We start from the raw sequence: 27,717 nt of genomic DNA on the forward strand, positions 1-27,717 counted from the left end.
CGTGTTGCTTCCTATGAATATACAAGATTATACATGAAAATACAAAAACAGTGAATGTCGAAAGTGGACAACAGTAAGCTATTTGTAGGGCGAAAACTTGACTTCCCTACCCCAGTAGAGGGTCGTGGCTTCATATTTCCTGGATTTTAAAGTTTCTGGGGTCCGTCCTTATGCCGTAACTCTGTGGTTATACAAATTAAAAAAATGTTTAACGCCCCACTTCACTCTCTCCCCCCCACCCCCACAAACTATTTTCTAGTTTTCGCCAGTTATGAGCCACAAATTCCGGGTGCTTATTGCTTAAGCATGAGCCGTTGAGCCAACTAGCAGCACTGCAGGTGAAACGTGAAAGCCGACAGTGGAGCAAGGGAGATAATTCAAAGTTAGGAATCTCAAAGTTAATTTATATTTGTATATAAGCCCAGATCTGATTAACAAAACAAAAAAAACTACAGATTTTATATTTTGTAGCTCAACTGTGTTAGTGCTGTTCAAGGCAAGAAAGACTAGTTAGTTGAGGTCTGACTGAGATTTTAAAGGGGCAGTGTTGTATTTTAGGAAAGACAGAGGTGCAAGTTATTTAATCATTAGGCTACAACAGAATGCAGTTTTATAGGTTTCAGGTCAAACATGACCGATGTTTTAATAGCAGCATTTTCATTAAAGCTACAGTCTGTAATTTTCCCAGTAATTTCAAATAATGTATACTGAATAGGCCTACCCATTGGATTTTGATAAATATTACTTATAAAAAGCATAATGAGGTAATTACAACTGTATCACCTTTCCACAACCAAAAAAACAATGCCTTAAAGTAAGGTAGCATAATATTTCTCATACTTTTATCCATCTAAGCTGGATATTTGTGCACTTGATACAATTTGATACTGTTTTTTTTATTTACTTATTTCTCGCTTGCCTCAATTTTCTGAAAATGAAATCCGTTAAACAATTAATCAAGTTACTCAGCCCTGGCCTCTGATAGGCTTGGTGAAATACCCACCATCTTGCTTACCTATCCAATCCTTTCATACCGACTCAAGTGTCTAGGATGCGGGGCTGGGGGGTTGTTTTTCAGGAAAGGGTCTTATTCAGTTAACAATTCAAACACAGCCTTTCTATCTCTACATCCTTTTGCCTCCATCTCTTCTCTCTGTGGCCGCTGGGGGGCGCTGCTATCCTTTCAATGCCTTCCATTTTCATGATGCTCCCTCGCCACATTTGAAACTATTTCTCTCATCACTCTAAAAAGCAAATTTAGCAAAAACAGATTCATCAAACGGGAAAACTTTTGCTAACAAAACTTACTAGTAAAATGAAAAAATCATGTTATTTACCATGTGTATGCAAAGGTTTCGGCAGCCCCAAGTCATGAGAGAAGTGCATCCTTTATTGAGTTGCATGTTTGCAACTGCATTGTAAGCAGTATTGTATTTGATTACAAAAGTATGGGTGGAGAACATTTTGATTCAAATTGATCAATGATGGCTTATTTTATTGCAAAGACATGCAGTGTTGGGGAAGCTATTTGGAAAATTCACTAAACTACCAATAACTTTAGAAGGGAAGGAGTTTAACCACACTAAATCTACCCTTCAGAGAAATATAGTTTGTCAAACTAAACACACAACAGTCAGTTACTGACAGATGACCAGTCCGTATGACAGAAAAGCGCGAGACTGAAACGTTCCGAGAGAAGAAAAAAAAACAGTGGGGAGATAGGAAACAGTGAGGGAAGAAACAGTAGGGGAATTTGAAGTTTAAGGCCTGGAATTATAGTTATTTATTTGTTTTTTGTTTTTGTTTTGGGGAAACATGTAGTGAGTAATTAACTACTTGAATTAAACACTACTAAGATTTGAATTTAGTCTAACTACCACAAAGCTACTGCAAAATGTAGTTAAACTAATAGTTGAGCTACATGTAGTGGAACTATTCCCCAACACTGAAGAAATGTAAGGTAGTAGCATATATAGTGGAGTTTTAAATGATAACTCAATTGTGACAGGGTGGTACACTATAGTTCTTACCCGCTGTGCTTCATGTTGGGGGGTTTGTCCATGCGGACGGCCAGTTTGATCTTCAGCTCAACATCCAGACTGTTCTTGGGGACCACCATCCTGTGGAGCTCAGCCTGCTTGGGGCCGTTAGTGGTGGGATTCAGGACCAGCTGGGTGATGGGAGAGAGAGAGAGAGAGAGAGGACTGCTATGAAGGGAAGTGATGTGGAAGGGAGGTGGAGAGATATGTAAAGAGAGAGAATGGTCGATAGTTTCTTTACAACCAGGCAGGGGAAGAAATGGTGTAATATAGCTCTGAGCAGCGAATATCGTGGTCCAAGCTGCTTAAAATGAGCTAAAATGCAAAAATGTCATCAACAAATCACTCAGTAAGTTGAATTGAGTCCATCTTAACACAAGGATAATAGTTCATGTATTTTTGGAATTAATATCTTTGTTTTTGTAGGGTCTCTTGATTTGCATAGGAATCAATTACACACTGTGTAGATTAGGATGCCACTACCAACTCAGCAAATTTCATAATTTTCTCTTGATCCTGACAAACTCCCCAGTCCCTGCCAGTGACAAACATACCCATAACTTGATGTAGCTACCACTATTCTTCATGAGAGATGGTGCAGAAACTCCATTGTATGTGCTGGATTTGCTTTGTAGTAAAACCAAATAAACACATATCCAGTCACTTTCTTTGCTGTATCACTTGAATTCATTGTTGCAAACACAATTATGGATATGAGATAGATTATTTTCCATTAAGGGATTCTTTTCGGCCACTTGGTTATAGACCAATTCTGTAGAGTGACTGAGATGAAGTTGTACCATCGACTGTGCTTTTTCCTCTCCACCATTCAATTTTGTATATTTTTGTAAGTCTCCCCAGGCCTCAGGGTTGCATTCCTGAGCAGTTTTTTTCCTCTCCATTTGTTCAGTTTGTAATGACAACCTGATCCACAAAGTGTGTAATTGATTCCTATGCAAATCAGAGACCTTATAAAAACAAAGACATTAATTCCAAAAGTACATTAACTATTATCCTTGCATTAAGATGGACTCAATTCAACTTATTGAGTGATTTGATGATGACATTTTTGCATTTTAGCTCATTTTAAGAGTTTCATAGCAAAGGGTTTGAATACTTATGTACATGAGGTATTGAAATTTCATTTCATTCTGGGGTATTGTGTGTGGATTTATGGCAAATTCTTTTAATTTAATCCACTTTAAATTGAGTAGTTTTGCGGCCCGTGATGGACTGGGCCGTTTTCACCACCCTCTGAAGAGACTTACGGTTGAGGGCGGTGCACCTGCTGTACTAGGCAGTGATACAGCCAGTCAGGATACTCTCTGTGGTGCATCTGTAGAGGTTTGTTAGGATCTGGGGGTCCATACCAAATTTCCTCAGCCACCCGAGGAGGTGTGGTGTGACCATGTTAAGTCCTCTGTGATGTGAACACCAAGGAACTTGAAGCCGCTGACTCTCTCCACTGCAGCCCCGCCAATGTAGATGGGGCCCTTCTTCCTCCTGAAGTCCACAAGCTCCTTAGATTTACTGATGTTCAGAGAGAGGTTGTTGTCCTAGCACCAGTCTGCCAGGACTCTTACCTCATCCCTGTAGGCTGACTCCTCGTTTTCAGTGATCAAGCCAACCATAGTGGAGTCATCAGCAAACTTTATGATTGAGTTGGAGCTGTGAGTGGCCGCACAGTCGTGATTGAACAGGGAGTACAGTAGGGGACTGAGCACACAGCCCTGTAGAGCTCTCCTGTGTTGAGAGTCAGAGTGGTTGAGGTGATGCTGCCTACACTCCACCACCTGGGGTCTACCCCAGAGAGAGACCCAGGTCCCTGAGCTTAGTGAGCTTAGTGACAAGCTTGGAGGGGACAATGGTGTTGAATGCTGAGCTGTCGTCAGTATTCTCACGTAGGTGTCCCTCTTGTCCTTGAGCCTATTTAATGAATATTTTAAGTTTGGAATTTGATTATTTCAGTATAGTGCCACCATATGGCAAATAGTTTTGTTTACAATAGTGTTTTGATTATTTTCTCATCAGTACAATATGTACTATCTGCGAGTTTCAGAGTTTTCTACCAAGTGGTTGCTGAGATAATCATAATAATAATAATAATAATAATAATAATAATAAGAAGAAATAGCAGCATGAAACAGGGTTCAAGACCTGAAGCATCATCTTCAAGTGAACAACACCAAACTTAGTCTGAAGACTAAGTTTGGAAAATAATCAGAGTGATGTCCTTGATGCCCATGCAAAGTTTCATATCAATTGAACAAAGTGACCTGGATTGAGAAGCACTTTTTTACAGATTGTTGATTGTTTTATCACCGTAGTTAGAGACTAATGCCGTGAACATAATGTAGCAAATTTCAAGTCAATTGGACTTGCGGTTCATGAGAAGAAGATTTTCACCAAATCCAAGATAGCGGAAAATCCGTTGTGGCGGAAGTTATGGGTCCTTGAAGCAAATTTGTTCCTTGTGAGGAGAGGAACAAGTATACCTTCGGGGCTTGAATCCCTTATTAGCAATGCTGCTAATAGATTAGCAGATACTGAAACACATATATTCTAGCACACCCCCACCCAACCTGCCAGTCAGTCCATGCTTAACTACACATTTTCATTGACACACACACACACACACACACACACACACACACACACAAACACACACACAAACACACACACACACACACACACACACACACACACACACACACACACACACACACACACACACACCACCTCCAACCACTTCATCCAGACATATCTCCTTCGTCAGACAGTTTTGTCAGTGACAGACATCCACATCCTGTCTCATATTCTCTCTGTGACTCTGATGGGACCAGACAGATGTAGGACACCAGAGACAACGTGCATCTGGGGGGAAGACAAAACAAGGCGCACAAGGTCTCGTTTACATTATAAAAGTCCCTCTGTGGTTGCTCTGCTCCATTCAGGTAGAGACCAAAGCTAAGGCAATGAGATCCCCAACTCTGAATAGACTCAAAGGACACACACAGGCACTGCATGTTGTTTGAAAGAGACATTTTGAGTTTGAGACTGAAAGTGAAAATAGAGTGACTGACTGTCTGTATGTGTGTGTGTGTGTGTGTGAGAGAGATAGAAGGGTACACAAAAGCATTCCCACGCCATTCATTACTGATGGGCAGAGTGATCTTGGAGGAGCTCATTGTTTTGTTAGGGTCTCATATGGGAGTCTTCATCTGTTTTTCTAATGAGTAAAGATAATGATGAAGAGAGAAAGAGGAGGGGGAGAGAGAGAGTGGGGTCTCTTTTCTTAGCAGTGACGCTAACAATAGTGATGATCGATATTGATAGCGGGTTCATATCAATACTGATTGATTTTGATGGCGGTTCATATCAATACTGATTGATATCATATATCAATACTGATTGATATCAAAGGTGTTATCAGTACTGGTCGATATTAATGGTGCTATCAATTGATATTGGTGGTTGAGAATAATTGTAATAGATATGGCGGTTTGATATCAATGAGTGATTTCCAGTACTGTGTATTGGTGATTGAGCATATCTAAAGTGATTGTATCTCTGGTGATTGAGAAAGGTGGTAACTGATATCATTCGTGGTTGATATCAGGGGAGGCTGGTGGAGGTAGACATTGATGGTCGGGCTTATTGTAATGCATGGAATGGAATAGGAAATGGCATCCAACACATTTCATACCATACCTCATTCCATTCCATGCATTGCAATGAGCCAGTCATCCAGCCACCACTGGTTGATATCAGTGAGGGATTGCTCACCCGCCCCAGCTCCTTGTCCTCCAGGGCCAGTACACCTGTGCTCTCTGTGAAGAGCTTCACCTTGACTGCGGGCAGCGGATGCGTCGTTGTGAAGTCCCCCTGAGTCCCCCACCTGAAAGACACAAGGTTCCCCCCCTCATGATAAAACACTCCGAAGCATCGATGTGTTGACGAACTATCTATGCTAACTGTCTATGCTAACTATCTATGTGTGATGACCAACTGTCTATGCTAATTACCATATTATAGAAACTCGACTAACTGTCAAATCTCTTCAGCCTATGACAAGAATGGGACATAGAAGCCAAGTTAACCACACTGGGCACACACTGGACACACACAGTTTCGGGCAACATGATTGCTGCAGCAAGACTACTGCTCTTTGAGTATCTGCCCCGCACCGCACACAGCTTGCAAAGACCTGTGACCATGTCCCTGTGAGACAGTGGCTAAATGTTGCAAGGTTGTTGAGCACATCATCAGTGTGTCTGTTGGTGTGTAGTTGAAAAAACTATGACAGCTCTAATTAAAATAATACTTTGTTCAAGAGATCAGGTAAGTAAGGCTATATCAAATTGTTATTACTAGTCCATGTCGGCGCTATTAGGCAATCATAAGATTTAAATATATCAAGACCCTTGCATGCCATTATGTAGGCCTATACTATACTATGCTCACACACTGAAGGCTCAACACAGCAAGAATGTATTATCCCGTCAAAATGCAGTCTGTTATTAACTGAGTGATTCAGCCCAATGAATCTCAAAGGTCTAGTGGGTACTGTCAGACATTGATAGAGAAAGGAAAATTAGGATGAGAAATGTGATTTCTAAGAGTGTGCTTTTGCCACCAGCAGCTGCTCTCAAGAAGTGTGTGTCTCTGTCTGTCTGTCTGTACAATTATCTATGCATACAGATGGAGCCAGATAGATTGCATGAAAAGTCCTGCGGACTGTTTTCGTAGTGCTGCAACACTACTCAAATAGTCAGGAAGCTCTGCAGAGCCTGAACACACAGGAGATTAAACTCCTGCTTGCGTACCAAGGTGTACTTCTGTTTGCATCCACCAGAAGGCGCATGGACCGAAGCTTTTACAGTACAACATTAAGCGCACAGAGACAGCTCGCACTTTACAGAGAGCAGGCGAAAACATTGTATTGTATTGTAGATTTAACTAATTATCCGAGGTTGGTTACCTCTTTACACAGCATTATATCGATCACTGAAATTAAGCTGTCATTTTGACATGCTGTGATTAATATTATTTTGTAGGCAAAATATATAAAACTCACAAATGTTAATCTATAAACATAATTTTATTTTCACTGTTTTACTGCCGTATCATTTGTAGTTGCCTACAGTAACTGTATTTTTAACATTATTTTTCGCCCCTGTCCAGTGTATCATGTCTCATAGTTGGCTACAAATTAATCACTTTCATATATTGATATTGACACCTTCTTCGGGTGAGGGTTAAAAGAGCTAATTTATGCAATTTCTCCACCTGATATTTTTCCATACTGGAAGTGTTAAAGGTCAAAGCAAAATAACATGTAAAAAGAAAGCAATATCAGAAATTGCAATGAGTCCCCATTATTTACTTATTTCGTTTCATGGTTATTTATTATTACTATTATTATTATTATTATTATTATAATTGACATATGCAATGCTATGAATGATGCTCTATATACATATATTACTTTATTGTGAAGCACTTGAGTACATCTATGGATGTGGCGTAATTTATAATGAATGACTAGAATAACAAAAAAGAATGACTGAACAGAAACAGTGCTTTTCTTCATTGATTTTATTTTGTAAAATGGTAAGTGAAAGGTCTGTACAGTATTAAATGCTTTCAGGCATGGGGGCGCCAATTTCAGTACCCATTGTGCCCACCGGTGAAGTAGCGTCTTTGGGTTTTAGAAACACTTATCTCACTGGAATCAGCCGTCTATGACCACTCAGAGTCTTGACCATTCATCCAAGCTTTGGCGATCAATAAAAACACATCCCCTGATAACTATTAACATTATTTTGAAACAATACCACCCACAATACTTCAGTACAGAGTACAACTGTACTCACAAATGGTTCCTCGTTAAAAGTTATGTATTATAAAAACTAAAATTAGATTACTCTACATTTTTTTTAATTGGACTCGGCTGATGTCCTACAAAAAAGCAAGACACAATTACACGTGCGCATTGAAAATAATGGACTTCTGGGTGCAGTGTTAGGCTATACAGATTAGAAAAATTACAGTTGTGTTAATTTTTCAATAAAAAAAACTAACAGCTACGGGCGACATTTCAATTTCAAGTTTGTGGGATACGATCATTAGAAAACTTGCCCAAGCACGACTTACTAGCACTATCTAGCCACCGAGGTTAGTATGTGCACAAGGTCAGTTTTAGCTTGCCTCAATTCATGACTGCCGCATCATCACACGCAATACATTTGGCTCCATCTGTAATACTATATGCGTATTGTGCCTTAGCACAAAAGCTGTTTGAGTCATATTGCAGTGACCCCTTCAACCTTTCTGTCTGTATGACAGCATTTTCAATTAACTAAGAGAAGGGGTCATGCTCTTAGCAGAAGTCCTTAAAACACAGCTCTTTGTCACCTCCTTCATCCTGTGTGGTTGATGACTCCATGTTTCTAAGTAGCACTTACTGTATTCTCTACCCTGTGGTTTCATCAAATTGTGTGAGTACAGTGCTAACAATGGAAGGTGAGAGTGAGGATAAAGAATAACACCTGTCATGAGAAAATTACTTTGCTTGAGGGTGTTTGCGTTTGTGTGCTTGCATGCCCTCAGAATCACAAATGACCCCCTATTTCTCAAGGGCATCTCTCAATGTGTTCCTGTTGCCAAGGCAACCTGTGGAATGTCTGCTCAATTTGCCTCTCAAAGTTCGAGAGACAAAAGAAATACAAATGTTAATTTGCAGAGGAAAGAAGAGCCATGATTAAAAACAAGCAGTTCTTCAGAATTCACACTCTTTATGCTCCATATTGCTGTTGGAAAGCTTACCAGACTGCCCTGTGAGTCGCGGAGACATAGTTCAGTTCGCTATGTGAGGAAGGAAGATTATCTTACCGACAGCAAATTCCGAAGGCATTTTCCTGTAATTTGTTTGCATCATAAAGTACCTTAGGCTAAATCTGATCAGACAAACAGTAGAATAGCAAGAGAGACCGACAAGGATCAACATGAACAACACAGTTCTCACTCAGAAGAGCATCAAAATGAGCAGAGCGCGTGTATGGGATGGCAGGTTTTTAAAAATTTGTTTTATACCCGCTGGAGATCACTTATGTGCCGCCCAGCTATGATTGGAAGACAAGTGTCTAGGTCTAAAGCCATTGTTTTCTTAAATACTTCAAATACTTAAATTAAATATCCTAGGCCTTTGAGGCGGCAGGTAGCCTGGAGGTTATAGAGGCCGGCCAGCAATCGGAAGGTTGCTGGTTCGATCCCCGCTCCAGGAGGAGCCGGATGTGAGCCAGTAACTGGAAGGTTGTTGGCATCATATCCAGGTGCCTACCTGCCGTTGTGCCCTTAAGCAAGGCACTTAACCCCTAACTGTTCCAGGGGCGCCGGAATATGGCTGACCCTGTGCCCAGAGCCCAGAGCTGTGTTCTCCCTTGGGGGTGTGCACGTCTGCTGTCTCGGAGGGGGGTGTGCAGTGCGTGTGTGCTGTCTTGGGGGGGGTGTGTGCAAAAATTACCACATTCCAACAATTGATGAGAATTTGACTTTGAGTGCGAGACGCATGCCGATGAGGATCATTCATTGTCTGTCAGCTGCCTGGGGCTTTTTGTTTTTTCAGTTGGGGCCTCCAGTCCACCGGTAGGCCGAATATTATTTTAATCTTAATTTCTGTTTAACTGCACTGTCACCAACCGCTAACTGCTAGAATTTTTGGAAGTCAATGGACCCTAAATGAACATGTTTGAAATGCAATATCTAGATATGCGGGCATATGTAAGCAAGTGATCATATCGCATGACTGACTAATTATAGGGTAGGTCAGACTGACTGTATGGCAGGTTTATGAAGCCTTTTGTACACTGAACTCGAGGCCATTATTACAGTCCCTGAGCTCACTAAGAGAATTGCTAATGGCAATTATTACCGCATGGACTCACGCTGCTGCTGTTTAATAACCACGCCAGGCGCATGGTAGACAGCAGCAGGCCGTGACTCACCTTCAGCTAATCCTTGCAAGCAATATACAAAATATATTTTGACTTTATTGATGAACTCAGTCTCTAGACTAGTAAATTCAATTAATCTTGTTTAGACTCAGTGTGTAAGTTATCCTGCCAAAAGCCTAGGGTGCTAGCTTTTGTTGAGAATAGACTGTTTGAAGCCAATCGCTGTCCAGTACTAGTGCCAGGGGCTGCAACTTTGCTAACTACATAAACAGGCTGGTCATTAACTGGTCGTTAGATGGGAGGGGCTGCAACTCTGCTAGGTCATCAGCAATTACAGAATCTGTACTTCTATTCTGACTGTCTAAGAACGACGCCTGACACAAAGACGAGGGAGTCTATCTGTGGGAGTCCATCGAGGAAGGACTGAGAGAAGGGCCAGACTGCTAAGTATTTGTTTTTGTTACCCTTGTGTGTATTTAGCGCTACCTGCATCTCATATTGCCTTGCAAACCCTCTAACTATACCTGTAACTACCACAATGTGCTTTCTCCCCATTCCTGATATTTCATCGCTCAGGAGGACACATAGACGCTATACCCCCCCTCACAACCCATCTAATCTAGTCTACCCACCCGGCCACGACCTCACTGTTGCAGGAGGACTTTGGAACTGCCAGTCAGCAGACCGGAAGGCATAAGCTGAGATAGCCTCTCATGTCCCTCAACTTCCTGGCTCTCACCGAGACATGGATTACACCGGAAAACACAGCTACTCCGGCAGCCCTCTCTGATGCCTACTCCTTTTCTTACTCCCCTAGACTCTCTGGTCGAGGGGGTACCACAGGGCTCCTCGTCTCACCTAAGTGGTCACATAATGTCCTTCTCCTGTCACACCTATCCATATCCACCTTCGATGCTGTTTCTGTTACCTTCCCTGTCAAACTTCACATTGTTGTTATCTGTTAGCTTGGTGACTACTTGGAAGAGATGGATGTCCTTCTCAGCTTCTTCCCTGAGGACGGCACACAGCTCACACTACTGGGTGACTTCAAAATCCAGTCAGAGAAGTTTCACTCGTCTGGCCTTCTTAACCTTCTCTCCACGTTCAACCTTACCCTTTCCCACTCTCCTCTGACTCATAAGGCGGGCAATCAGCTCGATCCCCCCATACCTCCAACCTTACTGTTACCTTTCTTACAGTTTCTGACAATCATTTTGTATCCTTCTCCCATCCCCTCAAATCCACCCCCTCTCAGTCAGACTCTATCCATACTGTATCCACTTGTCTCAACCTGCGAACCCTCTCCCTCACCTCTCTCTCTTCCTCTGTCTCATCCTCCCTACCCTCTGTTGAATCCTTCTCCCTTCTATCTACTGATGCAGTCTCCTCCACCCTCCTGTCCACTCTTTCCTCATCCTTTGACTCTCTCTGTCCACTAACCACAAGGCCAGCACGATCCCCTTCACATGCTCCTTGGCTGTCTGAAACCCTGCAAGCTTGTAGATTAGGGCTTTGGGCAGCTGAGAGGAAATGGAGTAAAACCAGCCTCCTTGATGACCTAAAACTTTATCTCTCGCTCCTCCTCAACCACACCTCCTCTGCATCAGCTGCTAAAGCTTCTTACTACCATTCCAAAATTCAATCCTCTGCCTCTGACCCAAAGAAACTGTTCTCCACATTTTCCTCACTCCTCAACCCACCTCCTCCCCCCCTTCCTCCTCCCTGTCTGCAGATGACTTTTTCACCTACTTTGAAAAGAAGGTTGATGACATTAGCAGCTCCTTCACTCAACCTCTCGCCAACACTGCTACCACCCCTCCCAAAACCACTGCACTACCCTAGCTGGTTTATCAGCTTTTCCCCCCTCTCCCCTGATGATATACTAAAACTTGTCAATCCACCACCTGCCCTCTCGATCCTATCCCCTCACCCTTTCTCCAATCTATCTCCAAAGACCTCCTTCCGTTCCTTACCACCATAATCAATTCCTCTATATCCACAGGATCTGTCCCACCTCTTCTCAAGAATCCAACTCTTGACCTGTCTGCTTACCATAACTACAGACCAGTATTCCTTCTCTCCTTCTTATCTAAAACCCTTGACAGTCTCTTACCAACTGTCTCACTATCTCCTTCAGAACAACCCCCATGACCCTCACCTATCCCGCTTTAAGGCTGGGCACTCTACTGAGACTGCTCTCCTTACTGTCACTGAGACCATCCACTCTGATCGAGCTTCCTCCCTCTCCTCTGTTCTCATTCTTATGGATGTATCCGCTGCATTTGACACAGTAAACCACCAGATCCTTCTCCCCACCCTCTCAGAGCTGGGCATCTCTGGATCTGCATTCTCCTAGTTTGCATCCTACCTGGCCGATCACTCTTACCAGGTGACATGAAGAGGGTTGCTGTCCTCTTCATGCGCCCTCACCACTGGGGTCCCCCAGGGCTCTGTCCTAGGGCCCTTAATGTTTTCTCTTTATACCAAATCTCTTGGCTCTGTAATTTCCTGACATGGTTTCTCCTACCACTGCTACGCTGATGACACTCAACTCTTTCTCTCTTTCTCTGACACACAGGTGGCGACACAAGACATTTCTGCTTGGATGTCAGTCCACCACCTCAAGCTCAACCTTAACAAGTCTGAGCTGCTCTTCCTCCCTGGGAAAGCCTGCCCTCTCCAAGATGTCTCCATCACAATCAAGAACTCCACTGTGACATCCTCCAAGACAGCCAAGAATCTTGGGTTGATCCATGACAACCACTTGTCCTGTGTGGCGAACATCACAGCAACAACGCGCTCCTGTAAATTCTTCATCTACAAAATCTGAATGATACATCCATTCCTCACGAGAGAAGAAGCACAACTCTTGGTCCAGGCACTAGTGATCAACCACCTTGACAACTGCAATGCACTTTTGGCCAGCTCCCTGACACCGCCATCAGACCTCTGCAGCTCATCCAGAATGCTGCTTCCCATCTGGTGTTCAATCTCCCCAAACTCTCTCATGTCACCCCCCTCCTCCGCACCCTTCACTAGCTCCTGGTAGCAGCTTCAAGACCCTGGTACTCGCCTATCGGGCGGTAAAGGGAACAGCTCCTCCCTATTTGTAAGCAATGGTCAGCCCCCAAACCCCTGCCCGATCACTCCATTCTTCCACCTCGGCTGCCGCCTGGCACCACTGCCTCTACGAGGATGCAGCAGTTGCGCTGTTCAGTCACGGCTTTTCACTGTCTTGGTGTGCCGGTGGTGGAAGGGGCTTCCCACTGCTGTCAGGACTGCAGAGTCACTACCTATCTTCCACTGACTTAAAGACCTCTTCACAGCCCACTACCTACCTATTAATAATAATAATAATAATGATAATAATAATAATAATAATTTAAACATAATTTAAAAAATCCTTCCCTCTTCTAGCATTGTGACTGCCAATGGCACCTGGTCCTAGCATAGATGTTTGCTTATGATGACTGATGTATAGATGATTCATTTTCTTTAAACAAAAGCGTCTGCTAAATGTCAAAAATGACATTTTCATTTCCAGGTGACCATGAGACAATAACAGCACAGGTAATATCATACGTATGTCACACCCACAGGCTATTACAGAACGTCTCTGTTCCACAGATGGATGATTTGAAAATCCACTAGCCGGAAGTCTGAAGCATCTCTAATATTTTCAATTGAAGCCTCCCAGGACAAGATTATAAATGTGTGGCTTAATGAGGTAGAACAAAACAATACTATGTAATGTTATTTTTTGGTATTATTTTATTTTGTTTCTTTTGGGGGGTTTTCTGATCATTTTATATTGTATGTGGATATGGTGTCTACACTTCAGTGATGTTGGTAAAGGAAGTGGAAATTATGTTGTTGGCTGAGACACAACAGCAAACCTCACTTGGCGGTCATGGTTGGTTACACAACCAACCAAACAAACTCTAACCCTAACCCTCAAACAATCGTGGTTGTTTACACAACCAACAAAACTCTACACCACCTTAAACAGTCGTGGTTGGTTACACAACCAAACTCTACTCCACCTCAAACACTCCGCCGTGTGCAGTCAATTACACACTATACCCTGCTACCCGCTACACTGGAAACAAGTGAAGCGGGAAAACTTGGCATCAGCACTCGAAAAAAGGAGCTTAAGAGCTCTGAGCTTTGTTCTGGAGGCTGAGCTTTGTTCTGTGGGACCAGCGCTGTCATTGGCACCATGGTGATTCAGATGGGAAAAGACTGCAACTCTATCAAGGATGCTCAACAGCCCCTCCCCCATGTGATGTAACTCAACTGGCCTCTTTAATAGCCTTCATTCAGAACATTAAACAATGCTCAGGGGAAAGCGGCGCTATGTAGCATCAGACCACCGAGGAGTCTGCTGCTCTCTCCCCCCGAGGTACATAAAGCATGGTATTTAGCAGCAGCTCTTCTTGGCCCAGAGCCACATTGTTAGCATGTCAAAGCTAGGCCGGGGCACAGTAGCATCACATACAGCCCACTTGTGCTAGTGTATGCACGTTTATTTCATCTTCAAAAGCTTACATGCCAAGACCAGGGATAATCCAATTTACACATAAAGAGGCCATACTCCATGTGTAAACACTGCATTTCCCATGTTAAGTACAAACTAGCTGTGTGTACACAGCTCTTCAAAAAGGCTGTCACATACCTCGTATCTCTCCTGAGACAGTTCAGACCCAAAGACTTCAGTAACACACGACTGATTCATGTTAATTACTGTACTCATGTATTCAATGTAACCTTATTGTAAAGTATTACCAGTGCAATAAAGTGATATTGCATATCCTCTGAATATTCACTATTCCCTCAGGTTAACGAGCCCTGGTCTTGTAACATTTAATTTCAAAGCGTTGCAGTCATTTAGCAGACGCTCTCAAACAGAGCCAATGACAGTGAACACAGTTGGAACATCATGTGGCCTTTGCAGGAATTGAACCCACAACCTCTGTATTGACTCACTGTGGTCTGGAGGCTTCGGCCTGGTCTGTCTGCAGCTTCTCTCCCCCCTCCACCTCCATGGTGCAGTACACAATCCTGTTAGGGGCCACCGACTTTAGCCCTTGCACTTCCACAATCACTATCTGCAAATAGCAATGGAGAGGACAAGGTCAGACCCTCACAGACAGACACACACACACAAGCTATCTGCAGATTCAAATAGAGAGGACAGGATCAGGTGCAGAGTCACTCAATTGTGCCGGAATGACTATCACATAATTCCAACCTGCAGCCACAGACGAGAGACTATCATATAGGGAAAGGTTACAGTCTAACCACATATGCATACCTAGTAAGTTTAATCAGGCAAACATTATTTTATTGTGGCACGCCACAGCACACCATTTTTTCTTCCTTTCATCAAAGTTAAAATCATTTTGAACAGATATATATATATATATATATATTTTGAATAGATATATTTTTTTTTCAGAATAAGACATACATGCAGACAGTTGTTCTGGAAAAAGCAGAAAAAGATACAACTTCATAATATGCATGCACACACCACACACACACCTCTAGGGTGAAGGAGAGGACCACGTCAGACTTGGAGAGGATGTCTCCCTCATCACCCATGTCCAGGAAGGAGTTGTTCATGGACGAGCGTTTGAGCTTCTGTTTGAAGTCGGGCCCGCCTTTAGACACCGGCAGGCTCTCCAGGTTGGCCATGAGCAGGTTGACGGAGGAGCGCAGCTCCTCGATGTACATGGCCTCCATGTCGTTGGACACAAACTTGGGGTACCGCCGCTCCTTTGAGGCATGGTTTAATTACAATGGGATTAAGTAAAAAAGAGGGACATCTCAGTGTTCCATTGTACCATTACTATTACTGGCTTTCATTTCTAAAGTTCTGCTTTCAGCAGCCCTGAATATTGTTCTGTAGCAGTTGTAGACTCAAGATATTCATTACATACTCTAGATCAATGATTAAACTAATCAAGACCTTGATGAGCAGTTGATTCGCGAAGTCAGGTGTGCTATTGCTGGCCTGAAACAAAAGCCTGAATACCCTCTCCAGGACAATGGATGATAACCACTGGTACAGACTGATTCAGCTGTCTTAGATTGAGGACCATTCTCTTGGAAAAAAAGGGGTTATTTGTTGTCCCTGTAGGAGAACCCTTTGAAGATCCAATTTTGGTGCCATGTAGAACATTTGGGTTCAATGTACAATTCTACATGACACCAAAAAATTGCTCTGTTCTTCAAAGGGTTCTCCTACCTACATGGACGGGCCAAAAAGCCTTCTTTGTTCTAGGTAGAACCTTTGTGACTGGCTGTGGGACTCTTACCATGGCAACCCTCTCGGCCAGCTGTAGCCTTCCATCCAGCTCCCGACGGATCTGTGCTGCCTGCTCATCCACGTTGTCCAGCTGTAACAAGAGATCAGGAAGGAGAGCTTCAATCATCCAATCAAAAACTGAGGACCAAGACGAGAGCACCAATCCAGATGAGGACTAGGAGTAAAGCGATAATCAACCAATCAAGAGAAGATGATACACAGAATCAATCAACCAATTAAAAGCTGAGAGGAGGGCATAGATTAATCAAGATTGATTGGCCGAAAAGGGAGCATCTCTCATCCAATCAAGAGCTGAGGACTAAGAGAAGAGCATAATTCAACCAATGAAGAGAACATAACACAGTGGAGAGCTTCAATCTTCCTGTCAACAGTAGAGGAACTAGGAACTAGAACTTCTATCATCCAATAAACAGCAGAAGACATATAAAGTGTTTACATGTAAAGTGAGAGATAAAAATGCGAAAACTGTATATTTTTAGGGTATTTTCCATGTGATCTACGATGTTATTTAACTTATGTGTATGATGAAAATATTGTTGAAAAAAACAAAAGGATATCAAAGGCAGGTTCCCAAAAGCACATTCATTGCATTTCTCTAAACAGGGCATCAATGTGCAGAACATGAGAATTTACTGGCCAGGATTTCATACACTCGCTCCCAACTAACACACACGCATTACATTTACATTTTTGACATTTAGCAGATGCGCAAGTCATGCAGAGCTGAAGTTGTCTTTGGTTTGGACACCCCAACCCTTACTTACTGCATGCACGGACGCGCGCACACACACACACACACACACACACACACACACATACACATATACACATATACACATATACACATATACACATATACACATATACACATACACACCTAACCCAAAATATAACAGTCATGAAGACAGCCATGGATACAGGTAGCACCGTCTTCGCCACCCAGCTTGGGGAGGTCTGCAATTTACAAACTGTGAGATAATGCACCAATGTCCATGTCCAAGGCTGCTAAATATCAGTATTACCAGTTGACACCTGAAGCCAAAGCCACTAATAAGTGTGGTGACAGTTTTGTAGAAAAGGATTCCTCCATGTAATGAGTGAGCAGCCTACTTTTAATATGGTCACCTCTCTTTGGCTATCATCAACAACAATAATGTCAGATGTATTTGGCACATCAGAAAAAAACCTAGTCATCATTCTCACTGAACCAACTTGCCATAACACAGAACACCTATGAATTTTAACTGTAGCTGGTGACGCCTGCCTAACTTCACTAGCAATTAGATAAACAAAACACACATACGTGTCTACGCCTCAGTGCTGTTTCCATCCAATAAGTCTGCCATCCATAGTCTGTAGACCCTGCAACAATTTCATACTGTAGCATAAAAGGATGCAACTGCTGAAAAATGTGTAAATCTACAGGAATGACACACAACTCTTGGCCCAGTGCCAGTGCAATATGGGCAAAGCTTGACCACCCAAAGTCTGAATCCGGACCCTGGTTGTAGCAATATGTGGGCGCAACAAAGATGTCAGTTTCCTCCAATTAAGCTCTTAGCTGGGCAGGTCATTTAGAAGAGATTTAGATGGTTAACATAGCTGTTCTGTTTACTGACTGCATGAGGTTGTTTGGACCATAGCCATTTAGGATGAGGACTGAGGGCATGTGGTTTGATGGCTTAGGACATCTTAATATGGATTCTGTATAGCTGGGTCCCCCTTGGTACTCTTTAAAGCAGAAAAGGCTGTGGAGAGGCATGCTAGCATACCTTTCGTTGGGGTGTTTTGTTGGCTGTTACCCAGCCACACTTGCTGCATAAGAGACTTATTTGACCACAAGGTAACCTGTAGCCTGTGAGGCAGCACTGACTTGTGCACATACCATTAATTACAGTAGTTATAGACTAAAGACTAGTTGTAGACTGACACAGGCTTTGTGATTTTATTAGCCTACTTCTCATCTTTAAAATAACTTTAACAGTATAATTTTGACAAACTACCACTCTGAGGGCTCATTATCATTAGCCATTTGTTGAAAATGTATCTATATCACTGACAGGTAATTAGACTCATGAGACAGATAATCAACACCTTTTATTAATAATCTATGGCTAAGAAGTAAATTAGGCAGTGCATATTTGCATTCCATTCAGGAAATGCGAGTGCCACAATACTTCATATACCTGTACGTCATGTGCAGTGTACGGGTTTAATAGAATAGACAACTAGTTGACTAACATAACCACTAGTTGGTGCTGTGAGCAGTTGTCGAGTAGTCGCAGAATACGTGGTTTAAGCACAGTGCAGTATGGTAGCTGCATCAAAAAAACTGCAGAAGAAATGCAGTTAGGAGGCAGCATCCAGTGTGGCTAAACCCCAGGCCCAACTGTTTTTACCAGTCTGGAAATATTTGACAAAAAAATGGCCTAATTCAACTGTTAAGTGCAAGTTGTGCAAGGCTACTTTGAAGTACCATAAGAGTGCATCATCGACACATAGCCACCTTAACAAGAAACATCCGCTAATGATAACCGCTATTGCTAGAGCTGACAGCATTGAAGAGAGGCAATGTGCTGAACAGTAGCAGACGACCATCAATGAGTTTTCCAAACAGCCGGTCACAGACCCAAGAAGACAGCAGATAACACGTTTTATTGTCAAGAATATCCACCCACTCTCTACTGCTTCTGGAGAACGCATGCACGCACGCGCCCTATAACCTCATTAACAATGTAAGAAGACACACCAAAAATTACCATTCTAACCTCAGTGATATACTGTACAGTGCCCTCCATAGGTATTGGAAAGAGGAAGGATTTGGTCTTCTTTTAGCTCTATACTCCAGTTTGGATTTGAAATCAAACAGTTACAGTACTATGAGGTTAAAGTAGAGGTTTTCAACTTAAATTCAATGTTTTATTTTTTCAGATTGGTTTTACTATTTCAAAATTACAGCCCTTTTGATACATAGTCCCCCTATTTCAGGGCACCTAAAGCATTGAACAATTGGCTTGACCGTGTTTTCAATGTCTAGTATTGATTCTAGGCTTTGTATTTGCCTTTGGAGTCTGCTATTGGTGTCAGTCAAAATGAGGACCAAAGAGATGTCAATGAAAGTCAAGGAAGCCATTATAAGGCTGAAATATTAGAAAAGTAAATCAGAAACATAGCCAAAACCATAGACTCGCAAACGGACTGGTAGGCCAAGGAAGGTCCTTCTACTCTGGAGCTGTGGAGAGCATCCTGGCTGGCAACATCACCGTCTGGTACGGTAACAGCACGGCCCAGGACAGGCGAGCTCTGCAAAGGGTGGTACGCCTGGCAGAAAAGACCATGGGAGCTCCAACTCCCCCTCTCCATGTCCTGTACACCAGGAGGTGTAGGACCAGAGCCTACAGGATTATGAAGGACCCTCACCACCCGAAACATGGACTGTTCCAGCCGCTGCGGTCAGGAAAACGCCTCCGCTGTCATGCAGCAAAAACAGAGAGGCTAAGACTGAGTTTCTTCCCCCAAGCCATCAGAATCGTCAACGATGACCCCACCAGTGCCCCCCTCAAGTCACTCACACATGCACTGTCATTCTAACACATATGCACACACATAATCATCCATCTGCTATTTATATTGCTTACTTATATGCTTACTGGTTATACTGTTCATATTGTTTATACTGTTTATACTGTCCATACTGTATATTTTTTAGTACTTCTATTTTTATTTTATTGTATTTTAAAACTTATTGTGTTGTTGCACTACTCTGTGGCACTGTCACTTTTGCATTTCACTGTATACTTGTATGCACGTGACAAATAAAGAAATCTTGATCTTGATCTTGATCTTGATCAGGAAGACTTCTACAGTGGATGACCAAAGAATGCTCAGCATAATGAAGAAAAACCCCAAAACAATTGTTCCCACTGATCAGAAACACTCTCCAGGAGGTAGGTGTGAATGTGTCAGAGACTACCATCCGCAAAATACGTCACCAGCCAAACTACAGAGGCTTCACTGCAAGGTGCAAACCAGGTTACAGTTTGCTCAAAAGTACCTAAAAAGCCTGCAGAGGTATGGAAAAAGGTCTTGTGGTTAGATAAGACAAATATTATCATGAAACAGAATGATTGCAAGAGGAAAATTTGGACAAAAAAGGACCTGCCCAAGCATACAGTACCGCCTCATCTGTGAAACATGGTGGAGGGGGTGCATGTATAGCCACAAGAACTGGCTAACTTGTCTTAATTAATGATGTTACTGCTGCAGTAACAATGTGACAGAAGCAGCATGTATTCTGAAGTGTACAGAAACAAGCAAATACCTCCAAATTCTACACCCCCGTCTACATCGGAGTGGCTGCAGTGGAGAGAGTCAACAGCTTCAAATTCCGTGGTGTCCACATCACTAAGGATCTAACATCGTCACACCACACCCATGCAGTGATCAAGATGGCGCATCAGCGCCTGTTTTTCCTCAGACGGCTTAGGAAATTCAGTATGGACCCCCAAATCCTCACAAACTTCTACAGGTGCACCAAAGAGAGTATCCTGACCGGCTGTATCACCGCCTGGTACGGCAGTATCACCACCCTCGACCGTAAGGTTCTACAGAGAGTGGTGAAAATGGCCCAGTTCATCACAGGCTGTGAGCTCCCAGCCATGCAGGACACCTACTCTGAGAGGTGCAAGAGGAAGGCCGGGAAGATCATCAGGGACCGCAGCCACCCCAGCCACACCCTGTTCTCTCTATTACCATCAGGCAAATGGTACCGGTGTATCCTGACCCGTGCCAACAGGTTCTTGAACAGTTTCTACCGGCAGGCCATAAGACTGCTCAACTGACCCCCCCCCCCCCCCCCGGTCAACTGTCACTACTAACTGGGGGAGTATGTTTAAAAGATGTTGTACTTTCTAAATGGTGAACCCAATCTGAAAAAAACTTTGAATTAAAGCTGACAATCTCTACTTTGACCCCATAACAATTGTTTGATTTCAAATCCAAACGGTTGGAGTATAGAGATAAAAGAAGTCAAAATGCTTCCTCTTTCCAATACTTACGGAAGGCACTGTACATGCATCTCTGTAATGTCTATTGCTAATCCAGTTACATATTGCTGCTGGCATCAGGCAATCCTGACTAGACAGAAAGGGAAGATTTACAGAATTCATTGCCATTTGGACAGCATGTTTAGCCTCCGGCAAAAGTGATGGGGATGACTGTACACTAGGCCCACTGTTGACAAAATAATATTGGAAGTGGAACAGGGACAACACAGAAATTCTTCATAGGGACGTTGGCCCGTTGGGCCTGGCAAGAAGTAGTTCAGGAAAAGATGACAGAAAGTGAATTACAGGAATATAACAATAGCCATGGGAGGAAAGCTGATTGAATACCAGTTTTCACTGCAGTGTTGTAAGCTCAGCTCACTTGGCTGTTGAGTTCATGACCAGTGAGTCGACATACAACAGGCAGCATTGAGTTTGAGCTTGAGGTTTCAACAATGTTAAAATGGCTAATTTTCTCCAAATCACAGGTGCTGTGGAATTTTATGTTTCACAGGCCAAAATGTTTCCTGTCGTGAATCTGTTCACAAACAAAGCACTCTCTCCATCGCACATTTATCACCTTATATGTTTGTTCTACTCTTCTCATTTACTGCCAAGGGTGAATAAAGTCGGCCAAATCGTCAACATTCTAGAGTGCCAACGGTGACTTTATTCACCAACAATGCATACATTATGATGCTTCATTTTGTAGTCATTTTGTAGTCAATCAAACATTTTGTAGTCATTCTAGGTGGTGAGTGTTTCGGAATTCTTTGGAGCAGAATGCAAGATCTCTAACTCTCACCCATAGATCGTTGTTCATCATGGATATTTTAAGATCATCACAAAAGTTTATTAACAACAACAACCCAGACTTTATGACAATTGCTGTCAATCAAATGTTCATACATATTTGATTTGATTTTGGAACATTTGATTTTAATGCAGGACCGAATTCTAACTTGTGTTGTAACCATCTTTAAACTAAGTTAAATTGAGTGGCTTATCTCCCTCTCCAGTGTCTTTCTATATTTTGTTATCAGTGTGAAGAGTTCCACTTGTCTCTTTGGTTTGGGGTTTTCCATCAGTGCTCCAATCTGAGCAAACTGCACGGGCTGCCCGAAATACTTGTTCCTTCACGGTGTCTACTTTAAAAGAAACAGACATTATGCACTGCAAGCAAACTCAACTGAAAGCCTGAGCAGAGGCGTTGCTATACACTTCAACACAGAAAGTCTTGATGATGGTAAATTGCTACAAAGCACTTATTCACTGATGGCTAAATACACAACCATTAACGACCACTAACTAACACATTAGTTTCATTTGTGTTACTTTGTAGTTATGACTGTATCAGTTCATTGTGTTACTTTGTAGTTATGACTGTATCAGTTCATTGTGTGATGTCGACTACTTTGATGATCTCAGTAGAACCGCAATGAAGAATTTAACATCTCATACTGTACATCGATCTGTAAAGGTATGTTCATGGCAAATAGAAAATGTGGCAATTCCCTATACAAACAAACACACACAAACATGCACACACACACAGACGCTTCATTAAGTCTTGTTGCCGTGTTACTATGACTTGATTTTTTTTTTCTCCACAGCATTTCTAATTTCATCTGGCCAGCCATTTCTATGACAATGAGGCATATGAGGCTATTCGTCAAAAGACAGGTTTGAAGTCAACACATCTGAGGTAGTGATGCCGCCTGTCAAGGATTCATCCCAGGCTCCACCGAGTGAGCCAATCCACATTAACAATTCTATTCCAGTAGCGGTCTCGAGGTCCCGTCTTCAAATGTTATTCCATTAAAGCTTCAGCCAGGGATACCAATCCAGGAAGTGTAGGTGAGGTGGGGGGAGGATTCTGATGAAGAGAGGCTTGGGAGATTACTCAGGTTTTGATTACCTTGGCCTGCGCTGTCTGTCTGGGCAGCTTCCTGTCTGTAAGAGGCACAGAAAGAGAGAGAGATAGGAGAGAGAGAGAGGGGGGGGGGGAGAGAGAGAGAGAGAGAGAGCAAGAGAGTGACAAGGTATAGAAAGAGAGGAAAGAGGTGAAAAGAAAAAAAATAGAAAGAGAGAGAGGCAAGATAGGGATTCCAGACTAGGAAATGGGTTACAGGTACTGAGAGTAGGGATCACATGTGAACTTGTTCTTGCTTATACTTATTATTAGTGGGCTTGCTATCTTTTAACATGGTAAAATCTTGATTTAGTCCAACATCCTGAGAGCCCCACTGTCACTGTAACTTGCAGAAAAAAAGAAAAAAAGGTTAAAGATGGTTAGAATGATAGATAGATAGAAAGATGCATTAGGTCAGTGTTTAAAAGGTTCATGCTTGTGCAACGATATCATCGGGTTACCGCGGCAGTAAACTAGCCTTCTCCAAACATTTTATTTTAGGTGTTTCACCTCGGCAATACAACCAACAGGGGCCATCATTGAGCAAATCTAATGGATGGGCTTGTTGTGAAACAGTAGCTCATATCTTGTTTATTTATTTTTTCATTCTGAATTAACAATAATGGCAGCCTAGATTAATTAGGTGAAGAGTAGTTTATGAGATGTTGTTTCAATTTGGTAAAGGACAAATTATTGTCTGGTCTTAAAAATTCAAAATGATGTCCTTGGATACACCTTAATTTAGAACAAATCATGTCTTCATTGACACTTCATAAAATTACATCAGACATGGAATATATGTGGTAGTGTGTCTGCGAAATTGCATATTAATTAACTCAGAGATATAATGTTTCTCAGTTGATTCCGTGCACTTCAGCAGTAGGCTATGGCACCCTGAGTTCACTTTGAACGTATGAAATGAGAGATTTTATGAAACAATCTAAAAAAGTTTACATCCTATGTGCAATGACAATAATAATCTGACAAGGGCATCAAGGGATAATGGGAGCAGGCAGGTGGGGCTAGAATGAGGGACAGTGAGGGAGATTTTACAGTGGCAGATCAGCCATTCTCATCTACTGTGAAAGTAACCTGTCATGTTGACATGCTTTTATTAATATTATTATGTCGTATATAGCGTAATATATAAAACTCACAACTGTTAATCTATAAACAAATTATATTTTCACTGCTTTACTGCCCATATCCAACGAGTCATTTGTAGTTGCCTGTCAGTATATTACTGTTGTTTTTCGTCCCTGTCAGTCATATCATGTATCATAGTTGTCTACAAATTAATAACTTTCATATAGGTGTCATATCATTGACAATTCTTGATATGTGTGACATTCATGATCTGTATGCTTCACAATTTTCATACAGCTCCTGTGTGTGCTTGCTTGAGCTCTGCTTACAACAAGCTCAAATCGTTTCCCATTAACAAACAAAAGCTTGACAATGTATCCAGCCACTAGACGAAAATAATAAAATGGTTGTGTTCATTTATGCTTTTCAAATTTTGGAAGTGTGGGCTTTAGAAGTAGCCTAACCAGTGTGATATCTAGGCTACCACACAGCAAGTTGATATTGGTATATTAAGGAGTGAGCTAAAATAGAGGGACTTGTAAGTACTTATGTTCTCTATGACAACTGCATCGTAACATGGCAACATAGTAGGCTAGCCAATCAAAGTATACAGATCACAGAACTATGACGAACATCTCTGCTGCAATAAGTGAGGCGATAAGGATGATGAGGTTCAGTAATTTATACAGACAGAACAAACTATCTTTTCAAATACTGGTGATGGACAGAGAATCACAATATAATGGGGGAAGGTGTGAGGGATTTGTCAGCAACTGTGGCCTGATGTCACAGTCATCTTCTGCTGTCGTATAGGTTGTTATCATTGAGCATCACAATAGGCTCTGCGAACGTTTGATTGGTCAGCTGGGGGGCAGATTGCCCTCCAACTGATTGAAACGCATTGAAAACACTGGTTAATTTTGTGCTTTATATCTAATAAAACCACTATTATCTGATGTAATATGGTCTAGGGCAGTCAGAAAAGATTTCCCACACAGGCTATGGGTCGATAGAGTGGCATTGGTCTCTACACATAAATTCAACATGAAAAATGGCATGCCCCTAATTATGACACATCGGATCATTGAAAATGTACTTTGACATGCTACATCGACGTTGAGGCCAATTTAGCTGCACGTTAAGGAAACAAAATGCTTTCGGCATATAGTGGCTTCTGTAGTTGCCGGCTAGTTCCACATAGGCTATAGCCTACACAGTAAAACCATGTGGCTTTATTGGATGGCTGACTACTGACTATCTACAATGACATTACCATATCTAATCAACGACAAATGAGGCTAAATCAGCTGGAAGCTGCAGTCAATCTGTAAAATTCATACAGTCGCCGTACCTTCCCAACAAGCCAACCTTGAGAGAGCCATCCACTCGGCAGGCATGTTTCTTTCCATGTCATGTTGATAGGTATATATACATAGATAGTTACAGATACTGATAAACTTTACCTCATGTTTACTGCAAACCCTTACTGTTAGCTGGTTTAGGCAGCTAGCGGTGGTGCATCTCTCTGCTGTTTGACAGACGATGAGTCAAAAAAGTAATTTTCTGCATCCGTGGTGGCAGTTTGCCGACGGTGTACAATAACTTTGTTAAAATATGTTCTTAGCGACACCCAAAATAAGATAGCAGGCTAATGATGAAACAATATTAGTGTCAGGTTTAGGAGAACGGTGAGGATACGTTTGGGGTATTATTGCTGAGTGTCAATGGCAGGACCCTGCAGCCCCAAAGTGAGGGGTTCTTTTCAACTACCCAGCAAATCTATCGTCCACACCATCTTTAAACTTGTTTCCACAACCAAAATAAGACTGTGCAAGTCTCTTCTGGAACTTTTTTTAGTGAACTACTATAAACCAAAATATTTCAGGTGATGAATTTTGTCAAGGACTTTCACTAATTTAATTATGGACATTTAGTACTATTTACATGTAAAATAGTCGCAAAATGGAGAGTTGTCAGCAGGTAGCTTGCACTACTAAATAAGACTTAACTTTTAACTTAATAAAATAAGAGAGAAAAAGAGAGAGAGAGAGAGAGAGACAAAAAAGAAAAGGCAGAAAAGAGAGGAGAGAGATAAAGAGAAATGGAAAGAAAGACAGAAACGGAGAGCTCAATAGCAACATGAAAGCTGACTACCAGAGGCTGTCTGAGGAGAGAGAGGGTGATGACGCAGCCTGGGTGCTCCTTTATTAGCCTTTCCTGGCGGCTCACCTGTTCGTCTGCCTCCTCTCAACCTCTGCTTCAAGGCACTAACGAGAGACGACAAGGGCGGCCATCGCTCACGCACGCCAGGATGTGATCATTAGAGAGAGGGGGAGGAAGGGGGGGGGGGGGGATGTCTCTCTCTCTCTCTCTCACACATACGCCTGCTGTCGCTTCTTGCTGGGGGTCGTTACCCTCTCAGAGCAGCTGCACTCCTCCACCTGCCCACCTGAGCAATCTCATCCCTCTGTTTCATCATCCCTCTCTCTCTCTCTCTCTCTCTCTGCTCCTCTGTTTCACCATCCTTCTCTCTCTCCCTCTGCTCCTGTTTCACCATAGTTCTTTCTCTCGCTCTCTCTTTCTCTCTCCTGTATCATCATGACATGTATGTAGCACGTTTCACCACTGTAGTTACTCTTGCTGCGTACGTGTGATGGTGGTAAACTTGAAGGTGGTAAACTTCAGACCTTTTGATATAATGTTGAAAAAGCAGGTGCAGATCGCTGCTTGATGCAACGTTGCATGTTGTATGTTCATTGATTTATTCATTTAAGTTCAGTTTGGTAGGCCAACTGAAGGCTATTTAAGATTTTTCCAACCACCTGTTCGCAACCCAGAGTTCGGGAAACTCTCCTATAACCTGTCATTCATCTCATATAGACATAATTTGTGCTATTACAAACATAAGGTTATGAGCATTTTGCAAACAAATGCTGATATCCTTGTATAGAAAAATGTTGCTTACCCAAACCCAACACTCACACACTGCCTGTGCTTCAACCAAAACCAAATTTCACTCCTGTCCCACGGGTCCTGTGGTCCGAGCTAATGTCACCATCAAATACAGGCGGGAAAAGGAGAGGAAGGGGTAGGAGTGGAGGGTGGGGTGTGGAGAACCGCCCAGTGAATGGTAAGAAATTGTCATGAATAGCACCTCCAACAGAAAGGCAGATCTCCACTCTCATTTTAATAAATTAACGATTAATAATTGGAATCCTGTGAAGAGCCATATTTTAAGTTTAAAGAGCCACATGTGGCTTGTGAGTTGTAGACTGAGTACCACTGCCCCAGAGGTAAGTACTTTTTTTTTATTTTGGCTTTATACTCCAAAACTTTGAAATCAAACAAA

At 42.3% G+C, this 27,717-nt stretch overlaps 1 protein-coding gene across 4 annotated transcripts in view; it reads right to left on the bottom strand.

Annotated features, from left to right (window-relative positions):
* The window catches only part of cadps2 (Ca++-dependent secretion activator 2), a gene marked incomplete at its 3' end in the record, with an annotated part of 180,354 nt that overhangs the window by 83,762 nt on the left and 68,875 nt on the right, over nucleotides 1-27,717 (bottom strand). For all 4 annotated transcript variants that reach the window (XM_083666058.1, XM_083666059.1, XM_083666061.1 and 1 more), the window contains exons 4-8: nucleotides 16,315-16,395; nucleotides 15,539-15,772; nucleotides 14,981-15,102; nucleotides 5,826-5,937; nucleotides 2,031-2,170 (exon numbers count right to left, since the gene is read on the bottom strand). In XM_083666058.1, coding sequence (XP_083522184.1) covers nucleotides 2,031-2,170; nucleotides 5,826-5,937; nucleotides 14,981-15,102; nucleotides 15,539-15,772; nucleotides 16,315-16,395 — 689 coding nt within the window. The remainder of the gene's footprint in view (nucleotides 1-2,030; nucleotides 2,171-5,825; nucleotides 5,938-14,980; nucleotides 15,103-15,538; nucleotides 15,773-16,314; nucleotides 16,396-27,717) is intronic.

This window comes from Argentina silus (genome assembly GCF_951799395.1).
Source record: "Argentina silus genome assembly, chromosome: 3".
NCBI lineage: Eukaryota > Metazoa > Chordata > Actinopteri > Argentiniformes > Argentinidae > Argentina > Argentina silus.